At 38.4% G+C, this 13709-nt stretch overlaps 1 protein-coding gene across 13 annotated transcripts in view; it reads left to right on the forward strand.

Moving 5' to 3' along the window:
- Positions 1 to 13455, forward strand: part of MID2 (midline 2) — a 78639-nt gene extending 65184 nt beyond the window's left edge. For 8 of the 13 annotated variants that reach the window (XM_070603803.1, XM_070603811.1, XM_070603808.1 and 5 more), the window contains 5 exons: positions 2676 to 2803; positions 3882 to 4025; positions 10795 to 10956; positions 12356 to 12563; positions 12935 to 13455. In XM_070603803.1, the coding sequence (XP_070459904.1) occupies positions 2676 to 2803; positions 3882 to 4025; positions 10795 to 10956; positions 12356 to 12563; positions 12935 to 13337 (1045 nt within the window). In that variant the 3' untranslated portion in view covers positions 13338 to 13455. Of the gene's footprint in view, positions 1 to 2675; positions 2804 to 3881; positions 4116 to 10794; positions 10957 to 12355; positions 12564 to 12934 lie in introns of all 13 variants that reach the window. The other 5 variants (XM_070603799.1, XM_070603809.1, XM_070603812.1 and 2 more) reach the window with 1 other exon arrangement.
- Positions 13456 to 13709: the final 254 nt, after the last annotated feature.

The following is a 13709-nucleotide window of genomic DNA, read 5'->3' on the forward strand; positions in this document are numbered from 1 at the left end:
TTACATATACCCCAATGTCATTTTTAACTCATCCTTAACCTTCCAGCCACTGTTAACATTTAGGAGTATAGTATCCCAATATTTATATATATGTATATATTTCACAAACATAAGGTCATGCTGTATATCTTATATTTTAACCTGTGTTTGAAATTTAACGATATATCACACGCTTTCCTTGTCATTGAATATTATTGTATAACCTAGTTTCCAGTGGCCTCTTAGTATTTTAATCTCTTGACATATAACACATTACTTAGCTCAATCTCCATTGGTACACAATTAGGTTACATACAGTGTGTTGAGTGCTCTTGTAGTTGTGTCTTTGTATACGTCTTAGTTATTCTCTTAGTAAAAAATTTATGAAGTAGAACTGTAGTGTCAAATAATATTTACATTTTAAACTATTTTGATATTTAATGCTAAATTTGGTCTCTGAAATTTGTGTCAATTTTAGCCCTAATAAAAATACGTAGGCATTATTTAATATAGGCATAAGAAGCTCCTATATTGTCATTATTTATAATCTTAAATGCTGTCTCGTTTTAATTTACATTTCTTTGATTTCTCACATAGTTGAGCTTTTTAATATATTTGTTTGCTTTTTGTTTCCATGTTTTGTGAATTAACTTTCTATTTTGCCTACACTCCTGTCACCACTTTACTTTTTGCTCATTCCTAGACACCTTAAAATCCGATCTGCCTCCAATTTTCACCTCTCTCAGTCCATCCAATGCAGCCAGAGTTCTCTCCTTAAAATATAAATTTGAGCATATCACTCCTCTGCCTAAAATGTTTCAGTGGCTCCCATTGCTCTTAGGATAAAGTGCACAGTTTGTAACATGGCCCACAAGGCCCTGCGGGACTTTGCCTAATTCTTCAGCCTTTACGTAAGAGAGAACACACACACATCCACAAAGTCTTTGCTTAGCTAACTCGTACTCATCTTGTAGGTCATTGCTTAAAATGAAGTTCCTCTGGGGAGATTTCCCTTAGTACCCAAGTCCCTGCCAGGTGACTCTTGGATATACTTCACTCCCTTTGTAGCAGCACTTCTATTGCCTATTTAATGTTTTTCTCTTCCACGATCTGTGAGCTCTGTGGGGGCAAGGACCACAACTAACTTTCCTGTGTATCTCCAGTGCCTACTACCAGAGTGCCTGGCACATTAGTTGTGCTCAGTAAGTATTGGACAGATGGGTGGGTGGGTAGATGGATGGAAGGAAGGAAGGAAGAAGGTTGAGGAGGCCAGGGGAAATTTCATGAGCCAATTTTCTGCCCTACCTCTTGCCCTAAAGAGGTTGTTGTCTTCTCACTCATGAAATTCTGAAAGATTGGCTATTCAGTGTGAGACCTTAAGATTGCACTGAGTTAGTCTTTCATTTGTTTATCCTGGCCTGCAGTTTATTCTTGAAAGATCTCTATTTTCAGAAACAGCCAGGAGCTATTGTTGGTAGATGTGTAGCAGGGACTAGTACTCATCTCCTTACAACTAATTCACCAAAGAAGTTTTCCCTCTGGTCTTCCTACATTCAATGCCTCTTCCCTCCACTCTAACCTGCATATTGTTGCCAAGTTAATGTTTCTTTCTATTCTGTCATTTGCATGCTCAAGGACTTCACAGGCTCTGATTCAGAAGGTTAGGCACAGGGCTTAAATATGTATGCTTTGGTCAAAGCTCCCCAAGATAATTCCAATGTGTAACTATGGTTAAGAATTGCCAAAGTATATTAAAATATACCTTAATATTTTTTAAAAAGGCACTATCTAAATGGTTAAGGGTATAGAGTTTAGAATTCAGTGAACATAGGTTCAGTTATATTTCTTCTTTTTTCTGACCCTTACTAGTTGTGTGACCTTCGGCAAATTGCTTAACCTTTATATGTGTCAACTTTCTTATTTACAAAATGGAAACAACATTTACTACACAGGTTATGGTCAGGAGTAAATTAGATAACATATATAAAGTGCATGGATGGTGTGATGTATATACTAAATGCTCAATAAATGTTAGCAGTGTGTTGTTGTAGTTAGTCATTCAGTGATTGATTCAACAGTTATTTATTCATATTCACTATATGTCCAACACTGTGTTAGCGTCCATGGAAGACATAAGTGGTACAAAATATGAACCCTGCTCTCGAGATCCCTAGAATTAGTTGAGGAGATAAAACTAGCATAGCATTATACAATTAAAGAATAATAAAATTAAATGTAAATATTATAAAAGATCAAATAAAGTGTAACATTTAGGGGAAGGTTTTAACTTAGCCCCAGCATGCTGGCTTGTTGATTAGCATAAAATAGAGGGGGAGGAAAAAATCTCTCAAACTGCTCTTACCAAGCCTTCAAAGGTCTAGTTTTAATGCTGCTGGCCAGATGGAAAATGATGCAGAGGGGAAAAAATCCTGTATTTTCTTCTCAAAATTAAGACAGGATGGGGGAGTGTGTTTGAGGGGTGAACATATGTGAATAAATATGGTATAACACTTAATTGGTTCCTGATGAATAAAATTTAAATGGTTTCCATTGGAAAAGCACAATATGATATTTTTCACTTAATGAATCAAGCCCTACAACTCATTTATTTTCACCTTGTTAAACCAGAAATCAAACACTGGATAAAGGTTGCAAACTTATTTTGATGTATATTGATGTACTTTTCTCTCTTCCAGGGTCGCTATGGCAACTGCATCTTCTCAAGTTCTGATTCCAGACATCAATTTTAATGATGCCTTTGAAAATTTTGCTTTAGATTTTTCCAGAGAAAAGAAACTGCTCGAGGGGCTAGATTATTTAACAGGTGTGAAAATATTGTGCTTTCCTTACCATTTTAATCCTTTTTTTGGTGTGCTTTTACTTTAAAATAATCTGAAAGGACAATATTTATAACGAAAATGCTTTTATAACCTTTAAAATGATACACATATCTTTTTACATATATTTTAGTTCATGTTTCAAAAGAAAGATTATTTGTCAAATATTTCTGGGGGTAGAATGGGTATACCATCCATACTAAGGTATAAAACAAGAAGTTGCTGATGGATTGCTCCTTACAAGCCTATCAGCAATATATTGTCACTTGTTATGGTAGTAGAACACAGGTGGCAATTATGGAATATTAGAGAATGTCCCACATGGGTACAGGTATGACTCAAATGGTTTTAGGGAAACTCAGGAATTATCAGATTAGGAAGAAAAATGTCAGAAATATCTGGCTTGCAGACAGTTTTAAAAAATGAGGGATGCAACCAGCCTGTTAAAAATGCTGGCTTCCTTCAGGGTTTTTGAATGATTATTGCATAAGAAAAATATACACACACAATAACTGTTTGTAATTATTCTTAATATATTAAATAGCTGTCATTTATTAAATGCTGTCAACTTTATGCCAGACACTATATACTAATTTTATGTCATGAATCCTCACAACAAATCTATGTGGTAATTATCACCCCCATTTTACTGATGAGGGAACTCATATTAATTTTCACTTGGCTATACTGCCAAAAATATATAATAAAATATTTTGAAGTAAAAAGAAATAGGTTGAAGTTCATGTAATAAGAAAACCATATGACCACTTTGCTGTTGTATCTACATATGTTTGTACTGGTAGAGAAGACAACTGGGCAATTATTTCAATAACTTAGGCTTTTATCTTTGCCTAAAATATCTTTATCATTGAAGCAAAAGTGGTTTGGGGGAGCTTGAGGTCTCAGCACTTGGCTTTAGGTGGTATAGTATATGCAATCTATAGCTTCTTTTATTAAGAAAACCTCCTCTTCATGGGATGTTGGCTTGGGCAACAAGAGTAACAATTGTAAAATTCCAGAACAGAAGGTGTGCTTTCCTTACCTCTTTTCCACCTTTCCTTACAGCCCCAAACCCACCATCTATCCGAGAGGAACTCTGTACTGCCTCCCATGACACCATTACGGTCCACTGGATCTCAGATGATGAGTTCAGCATCAGCTCCTATGAGCTTCAGTACACCATATTCACTGGCCAGGCTAACTTCATCAGTAAGTCATGGTGTAGTTGGGGCCTGTGGCCAGAGATAAGGAAATGTAAGGAAGCAGTAAGCTGCTCAAGATTGGCCGGGGCGCCACGAGGCAAGTGTTTGTAAGACATGTCAGGTTGTTTAGTATAGTGTTTCGTAGACAGTGTAAGCTTTTAGGGCATTGCAAAAACCTTACTGATGGGTCACAAGCAAGTTGTGTATTTCTTTGCTGGGCAGTCCCTGGGGATGCTCCCATTTGTTTATGTAATCTTTAGCCTTTCCTCAGTTAATCCATGTCACTCCACTCTCCCAAGTCAGAACACAGCTCAGAAATCATTCCTGGGTAGCTAAGCCACCATCATTGCTGATTCTATGTGTGTGAACATCTCTCTCCTTGACTCTTCTTCCACTTCATTATCATGGTAAAATACACTATGTTCAAAGACTACTACTTCCTTTATTGTACCTATTTGTATCAGTGAATATAGTGACAAGCCTCCTGCCTCTGTCACTCTTCCTTTTACCCATTTTCCCTTTCCTCCAAGACTTACACTGAATATAAAAATATGTGGGTGGGCCATAAAATGAAAGGTATTCCAAAAACAGTCATTTAGCTTACATGTTATGGTTTCACCTTCTGACGAATTGTAGTAAGATAAGGCAGAGTAGGAGCTTAACTAATCAATTGCCAGACAATAGGGGTCGAACTGCAAGTTCCCCTTAATGTGCTGGAGAAAAATGGCAACGAAGGCAGAATGAAAGCTGGATCAAGACTAGAACTGATTCCCACCCTGAGGTTGTATCTGCATAGCTGCAAATTAGTATTTTCTTTTACCTTTGTGTTTGTGCTTCTGTGTCTGACTTCATAGGCCCACATGAAAGGAGTTTTTCCAATGAAACCCTCCTGATAGGCTTCCTTTTCCTGCTTTGAGATAATCCTGGGCCACATGGTGGGGTGGAGAGGTGAGAGGGCATTTGGGGTCAAACTCTAAAAAACACTTGCCTCGTGCAGCTCCCACCTAAGCCACTTGGCCTGGGTAGCTGTGTTCCTGGGTGTTTCTTCAGGTTGTGAAGTCACAAACGTTAAGTCCTCCCCCCACATGACTTGTCTGTACTTGTCTCTCCTGCTCTGGAAAGTCTTAGAGCCAGCAATTGTACTGCTCTTTCCTGATATGGGGAGAGCAGTGGTCTCCTGGGAGTTGAGAATAAGTCCAAGAAGTGACAAAGATCTAAAGGCTGTCACCTCTATTTTCAAGGATATATAGTCCTTTGTAAAGAAAGGCTTAAAGGATAATTCTTAATATCAATAGGATCATAGCATCTTAGAATTAGAAAAGACCTTAAAAGTCATCCTGTTTAATCTTCTTCTCTTCTACCAGACACTCAGTAGATGATCATCCTGTCTCTGCTTGATTATTTCTAGTGATGAGTAGCTCACTTTTAACAAAACAACCCATTCAATTGTTGTGCAGTTATAAATAATTGTCACTGCTTCCTTATAAAAGGCCTAACTCTTCCTCCTAGTAAATAATAATGACAATAATGATTTACATGTGTATTATGCTTTGCCATTTACAAATGCTCCAGCATGCATTATTTCATTTAGTTCTCATGAGTCCTTACTTAGCCTTATGAAATAGATAATATTAATTCTATTTTATAGGTTAAGAAACTGAGGCTCAAGTTAAATGAGTTGCCCAAGGTCACAGAGCTACAAACTATTGGAATCAAAATTTGAACCCAAGCATGTCAGACATCAATCTTAATGCTCCGTGAATTAAAGCACAGATACCACAGAATTGAAGTGAACCACAGAGTGCTCCTTGAATTAAAGCACAGTTAGTCCTAGTCCTGTCCTTTTGTGCCTCACTAACAAACCTAATCCATCTTTCACATGTCACTTCTTCATTGTCCCACTGCAGAAGACAGCTGGGTTATTTCTCTTGTACATTAGCTGGTGCCCCCCTGCCCCATACCTGTTTTCCAGCAGCCACCTTGGCTACTGAGTGTTGACTGAGCATACAGTCAGCTGAAATCCCAAGGTATTCTAAATCCTGTTCCTATACAATTGAGTGTCTAAACTAAAAACAAGACTTTGAATTTGTCCCCATTACATTTTATCTGGTTAGCTTTGATTCCTCAGTCCAGCTGCCAAAATCTTTTTGAATCCAATTTCTGCCTTCCAATGCATTTACTTTCTTCCCAATCTGCTTTTTATGTCTTCCTCCGATCATTGATAGAAAAGTGGAATGGGACAGGGACAAGAGCAGAGCCCTGAAACAAAATTTGGATGATAATGGGCAGATAAGATGAAACGATTTTACTAGGAAAAAATATTTAAATTTTACTAGGAATAAATATTTGCTAGGGATAAACAAATTATTTAGAAATATTAATTAATTAATTAATTAGAGGCCTGCCAATCTGGCCTGCCACTATTGACTGAACCTCAGTTCTGAGAGCTGCTTTCCCTTGAAGTTTTTCCACATTTTCTCTTTTTTTAAACCACTTTATTGAGGTCCAGTTAACGTACAAAAAGTCCATCAGCAGATAAATGGGTAAAGAAAATGTGGTATATACATACAATGGAATATCTTTGAGCTTTAAGAAAGAAGAAAATTCTGCTATTTGCAACACCATGGATGAACCTGGAGGGCATTATGCTAAGTGAGATAAGCCAGACACAGAAGGACAAATACTAAATGATGTCACTTATATGAGGAATCATAAAATAGTCAAACTCCACATTTTCTTTAACCAGAAATTTCTTCCCTGTTGGTTAGAATTTTGTCTGGAGAAGTAGTTCCCCTTATTTTTTTTCAACTGTCTTCCTTCATTTTTAACTTTCTCCCCATCTCATCTATGATTTGAAATGGTCCAAGCCAATAATATTTCAGATGATGCTGTTAGCTGAATGAGAATTTCAACAGATATTTGGATGATTGTCTTCTCCATTACTGTATATCTTACCTCTGTTTCAATTTTGTGTTTTGCATTATGAAAGCACTGGCTATAACATCTGTCTGGCGGGGCAGTCTGTAACATACTGCCACAAAGATATAACTTCTGCTTCCCCTCCTTTTCATTCTCCTGCAAATGCTCTCCACCACACCTTTCCACTCAGGTTCATGGATTTCCATATTGTGGTCTTTCCCTTTTGAACAATATGTACTTTTATTACCATAATTCAGTCATAAATGTCATTTCACCGAGTCTCAATGATACCCAGAGGATCATATGTTTACCTTTTTTAAATTTAGAAATGATTTCAAAATTACAGAAAAGTTTCAAGACTAGCACAAAGAACACCCATATACTTTTTCCCCAGATTCACCTCTTGTTAATATTTTGCCCCATTTCCTGTATCATTTGCTAGCATTCTCTATCTCTATTTTTGGGAACCATTTGAGAGTAAGTTGCATACATCATGGCCTTTCACGCCTAAATTCTTCAGTGTATGTTTCCTAAGAATAAGGAAATTCTCTTACATAACTGCAGTATGGTTATCAGATTCCAGAGATTTAATGTTGATGCAATACTTTTATCTAATCCACCATTCATATTCCCATCTTCACAGTTGACCTACTAATATCCTTTATAATGTATAAAGGACCCAATATTGTCCTTTACAGACTAAGATCAGGTATTGCATTTGTCATATCTCTGGCCTTCTTTAATCTGGAACATTTCCTCAGCCTTTCTTTGTCTTTGATGACATTCACATTTTTAAAAGTGCCCTTTTATTTCTTTATCATACTGTGCTTTATTTGGGGTTTGTCTCCTCATGATTATATTCAAATTATGCATTCATGACTGGAATACTACGTAAGAGGTGTTGTGTCCTTAGGACATCACATCTGAAGGTACACATGTCCACTTCCCCTTCATTGATGATGCTAATTTTGATCACCTGGTCAAAGATGTGGCCTGATTTCTCCACTGTGTAGTTACTGTTTTTCCTTTTGCAACTAATAAGCAATCTGTGTGGTGATACCTTAAGACGATGAAAATCCCCTGTTTCCTCACCAAACCCATCCCACCCTCACTCTTGTTTTAGCATCAGTCCATGACTCTTGTCTGATCCAATATTTACTCTAATGATTGCAAAATGATGATTCTTTAATTGTGCCTTCCCTCCCACGTTTACAAGTTGGCACTCGGCATTTTACTGAAAGCAAAAGCCCCACCCTCCATTTGTTTTTTTATTTATCTACTTATCATTATGGACCCATGAGTTCTCTTTTTTTCAGTGGTTTATAGTTCTTTACTGCTCTTACTTATTTTGGTGCTTAAATTGCCCAGATTTAGCCAGTGGGAGACTTTTAACCTGACTCCTGAGTCTTTATATTCATTCTCCCATCATTTTCTTGAGCACTTCCTTACTTTCCAGCATAATAAAAGGTTCTAGGCTCATTTTGACCATATCCTGCCCCAGCATTGAAATCAGCCATTTCTCCAAGGGACCTGGTTCATTTTTGTGGGAGAATGGTATTAGAGACCAAGACCTGGGTACTAGAAATACACACATACACTCGCGTATTAACATATGTATGCACATACATATACATGTATATATTTTAGAAATCATGAGTTCATACCAATACCTCCCATTCCAGTCCATCCCCACAGCTTCTTTCCTGCCTTCTCCCATTCCATCTTTGTATGTTCTTACTTCCACAATGAGGACCCTGGCTCCCAACAATATCAACACATGTACTCATTTGCTCAATCCCATAATATATCTAAAGTCGTTTCAGAATGGCTTTGCTCATACCACTACACAAACAATAGTTCAGGATTTGTTTGCAGGTCTCCGCCTGCCTCTGTCCCCTTGGTGATGTTGTTTGTCATTTGCAATGCAGTTGGGTTCATTTGTTTCAGTTTCCCTTCAGTTTTAGTCCCCAGTCTTCCCATTCATGTTGATTTCACTTTAATTTTTTGAATTTGTAAAACAACAACATGTTTCCAAGAGGGAGAACTATACAAAAAAACTTATACTCAGAGAAGTGTCCTTCTCTCTCATATTCTTTTAATCCTGTTCCCCCACCCCTATCACTTGTAAGTAGCCAATTTATTATTTTCTGGATTTTTCTTCCTGTTGTCATTGTTTTGTAAATCCAAGAAAATATAGGTATGTTTTCTTATTTGTCTTTTTTGCAAAAACGGTAGCATACTATATATGCTCTTTCACAATTTTATTTTTTCAGTTAATAATATACCCTGGAAATCCCTCCATATAAGTTCATAGAGATCTTCCTCATTCTTTTTTACAGCTGCAAGGTACTTTGTTGTAAAGTTTGTTGTGTTTTTTGTTTTGTATGGTTGGAAGTATATCTGGAAGATCATATATTTTGTATTTGTATTGAAATTCCACGCACAGTTTATGATTCATACTGTGCATAGGTACATAGACAGCCAAGCACTCAAACATTGTTCCGGGCCCTTAATCCTTCTTGTATTTCCATAGGAATCACCGAGCATCTCCACAAATTATTCGTCTTTCTATAGCAGGTCTATTTGCCCTCCATTATGCTTCTTTTCCTTGTTTTAATTTAGATTTTTTCAACCTCCCCCACCCCCAAATTAATTATAAAACCCTCATGATCAGATCTCTTTCAAAATGCTCATTATTGTTTTCAGTTTTTAACCTCACTAAACCCTTTACTAGAGCTGCATAGAAGTGACTAAATTCACTGCTCATTTTCCTTGCCCTTTCCTTTCCACCCTCTGGTAGAATTGTGGTTAAAAAGCTATAAACTGACTGAAAAGAAGATAGTGGAAGAGACAAGTCTTGATCATTCACAAACCAGAATATCGATCCCTCTTTTACTAAAAGTTAGACCTATACATGTTTTTAATTATGTACATTTTTCTCTGTTTAAGTCAATGTTTATGGTCTAAAGAGTTTCAAAAGCAGAAACCTAGATCTCTGATCCCTTTCTCTACTTGAGAGGGAAGAAGGTTCCAGACAACAGTGTGTTCCTGGACCACTCAACTTCAAAAGAGTGTTGGATTCAGAACCAGGAAGGGGTAAAAATGGGTAGTGTCAAGTGAGGAGATGATATTTTGCTTTGGTTATCATGTCATCTCCTGGCTTCCTTGTGATACCTTAGAGCCCAGCTGGTTTAGAAGTAAGGGTGAGGATGGGGTGGGAGAGTTGAGTCATAAGCCCTGAGACCTTGTAGAGGCAAAGACACATTGTTGTTCACCCTACGAATTGTGATGTAGTGGAAAGAACACTGGACTAGGCTTAATGAGACCAGGGTTCTACTCTCAGTGCCATCACCAGCTATCTGTGGCCTTGGGCAAGTCACTTTTCTTCTCTCCATCTTAGTTTCCCATTTGTAAAATGAGGGAAATATGGTGTCTAGGTGTCCTTTCGGCTCTGAGATTCCATGTTTCTGTGCTCTGCATAGGACTTCTCCATCCATATGAGGCCAGACTTAGCTCTCAGAAGATTGGACCTTTGGGGTAAAGATCTAGATACTCCATAAAAGAAATGATTCTGTGGTTCTGTATAGTAGCTTTTCCTGTATTATATGGCAGGAAATTGGAGTAACCTAACTTTCACTTGTGGTTTTATTCAGTTACCACAAGTGAGGAGCCTGGCATAAGCCTAGATCCATGGGAGAAAAGAAGTAGAGGAGATTCATCTCACTAAGTCTTCCAGGACTCAAAAGAAAACAAAATGAAATTCACTTTTGGGGGCGTTTATGATGAATTTTCAGTGTGCTTCTCATCCTATCTCTATTACCTGCTGGTTAACATCCTTGTCTTTCCCCATGTTACAGGCCTGTATAATTCAGTGGATAGCTGGATGATTGTGCCCAACATTAAACAGAACCATTACACAGTGCACGGACTCCAGAGTGGGACACGCTACATCTTCATTGTTAAAGCCATAAACCAAGCAGGCAGCCGGAACAGTGAACCTACCCGACTGAAAACAAATAGTACGTTATGGGGATTCCAAAAGGAGAGGTCACTTTTCCCCTCCATGCTAGGGAGCAGGAACCCACAGAAGTGCAAGAGAGCAGAAGCACCGGGTAGAGGGGCTTTGGGCTTTGGGCACAGGGTTTGCTCGTGCCCCTGGGAGGTAATGTGGATACAGAGATATGCATAAAATAGATGGTGCCTTGGGAGGACAGTAGTGAAGAGTTCTCCGCACTCCACCCAACCCCATGCTTGGGGGACAGTTGAGTAAAAGAGTACTATTTGTGATAATCTGGTAAAATCCTATTGCAGAGAAGCCATACCTGTTAGGAATGCTTTTGAATGCAAGTGACAGAAAATTCAGCTAACTTAGCTTAACAAATAGTTAGTAGCTTAAAGTATTTTTTTCTCTCACATAGAAAGACATTTGAAGGTAGGTGGTTCCGGGCTGGTGCAGCAGCTCTGTGATGTCGTAAAAGACCCAGGCTCCCTCTCCCTTTGTGTTTTGGATTATTGCCACATGGTCACAACCTGGCTACTGCAACCTCTAGATGTCATATTTCCTTTCAAGACAGGAAAAAGGGGGAAAGGGTTGGAATACATGATGGCCATCCCTTTTATTGGAAACCAGGCACTTTCCCAGAAGCTTCCCCGACTTTGTCTGACTTCTGCTTCCATCTTCTTCCATCTTATTAGCCACTCCTAGCAGCAAGAGAGGCTAGGGGCTTGAGTATTTAACTTTGCTAGCCTCTGTAGTGAAGGTGGGTTAGAGAGAAAAAGTAGGGCATGGGTGTTGTATTCGCCAATGGTGTCTGCCATAGATGCATTTTGTATAATACAGCTCTTGCCATACCCAGCAATTGGCTCCTAGTAACTGGTTTTGTCATATGACTTTTGTGAATGATCCTACACAACAAATATTTTCTCTGATCATTGATAATGCAATAGTCACTCTAACAAAGTTACCTAATTATACATTATTTACATCCCAATTGTAAGAGGGCAAAAATTTCCTGTTGCTGAGTTATTCTCAGGGTCTTCTTTGTTCTGCCACCAAGCAGCAATTATCTCATCAATTCCCTCACTTTGTCTCACTGCAAACACTGCTTCCCCTAAAATCTGCTCAAATCCCAAACCACCCACTGAAATAAAGCAAAGTGCAAAATATATTTGGGAACATGAGACCCTGAGAGCCCCGTTTTCATTTGATAATATGTGAAAGGGGGACAGCGTTTTCTTATTGTATTGAAAACAGAGGCTTCTGGCCTGTTTTCTTAACATAAGCCAAAGAGCAGCCAACTTGCACTGACCCAAGAATGATCGTCATATGGAGGCTCCTCTGGTAGTGACGGTCCTGGAGGACAAAGATAGAATTCTTAACTACTTCCTCATGCATTTGCTTTTTTCTGCTCTTTTCAGGCCAACCCTTTAAACTGGATCCCAAAATGACTCACAAGAAGTTGAAGATCTCCAATGATGGATTGCAGATGGAGAAGGATGAGAGCTCTCTGAAGAAGAGCCATACCCCAGAGAGGTTTAGTGGCACAGGGTGCTATGGGGCAGCAGGAAATATATTCATTGACAGTGGCTGTCACTACTGGGAGGTAGTCATGGGTTCCTCAACATGGTAAGTGGATCTCACTTTTCTTTTCTCTTCTCTCCCCTGTTGTTAGGTTCCTGGGAGATTCCGTTCTGTAGCATAAACATAATACCAGTAAGTCAAGGTTAAAAGGCATGTGATGAAAACCACTCCTAGAAAACTTTGCCAGCGTCTTTTAATAAAATCATGGAAAACATACTGAGCTAGGAGTTGGAAACTCCTACATCACTCTAATTGCTAACTTTTCAAAGCTCTAGTGGTGTCAACATTATGGATCTAAATGTAAACTGTTTAAGGAAGAAACATGTATTCTATTTCTTATATATCCTGTATAGTGCCTGGCACAACTCATATCATTAATAAATGTTTATTTCTCTTGCCTTTCCACTGTCTCACAGGTATGCAATTGGCATTGCCTACAAATCAGCTCCCAAGAATGAATGGATTGGCAAGAATGCCTCCTCATGGGTCTTCTCTCGATGCAATAGTAACTTCGTAGTAAGACATAACAACAAGGAAATGCTGGTGGATGTGCCCCCACAGTTGAAGCGTCTGGGTGTCCTTCTGGATTATGACAACAACATGTTGTCTTTCTATGACCCAGCTAACTCTCTCCATCTTCATACTTTTGATGTGACCTTCATTCTTCCAGTTTGTCCAACATTCACAATCTGGAACAAATCCCTAATGATCCTGTCTGGCTTGCCTGCCCCAGATTTTATTGATTACCCTGAGCGGCAGGAATGCAACTGCAGGCCTCAAGAATCCCCTTATGTTTCTGGGATGAAAGCTTGCCATTAAGTTTCAACAGAGCATATAATTCACTGGCTCTCCAGTTCAGCAGTTTTTTCCCTCCTAAACCTCAGTTAGTGTCCAATATCCGAGATACAAAAATAAAGTTCATTTGAAGCATCCAAAATAATTAGATATTATAGATTTAATTTTTGTGCATTAAAGCTTGTATTTGAGTTAATGTATTGAGTTTCTCAGAACAAATTATCTGAGTAGTCTGTGTTCAAGCCATTGGAGAAGAAATTTAGAGAATTCCTCTCTTGTCATTGGAGAGTTAGAAATTCCCAGCGATTTAGGAGTATGAATAATATTGGGCGGAATTATGGTAATTCTAGGTACACAGTGTAGAAAGCTGCTCTGAGCAAAGGGCTAGCCAGCCAG

The sequence above is a fragment of the Equus przewalskii genome, chromosome X (genome assembly GCF_037783145.1).
Source record: "Equus przewalskii isolate Varuska chromosome X, EquPr2, whole genome shotgun sequence".
Classification (NCBI taxonomy): Eukaryota; Metazoa; Chordata; class Mammalia; order Perissodactyla; family Equidae; genus Equus; species Equus przewalskii.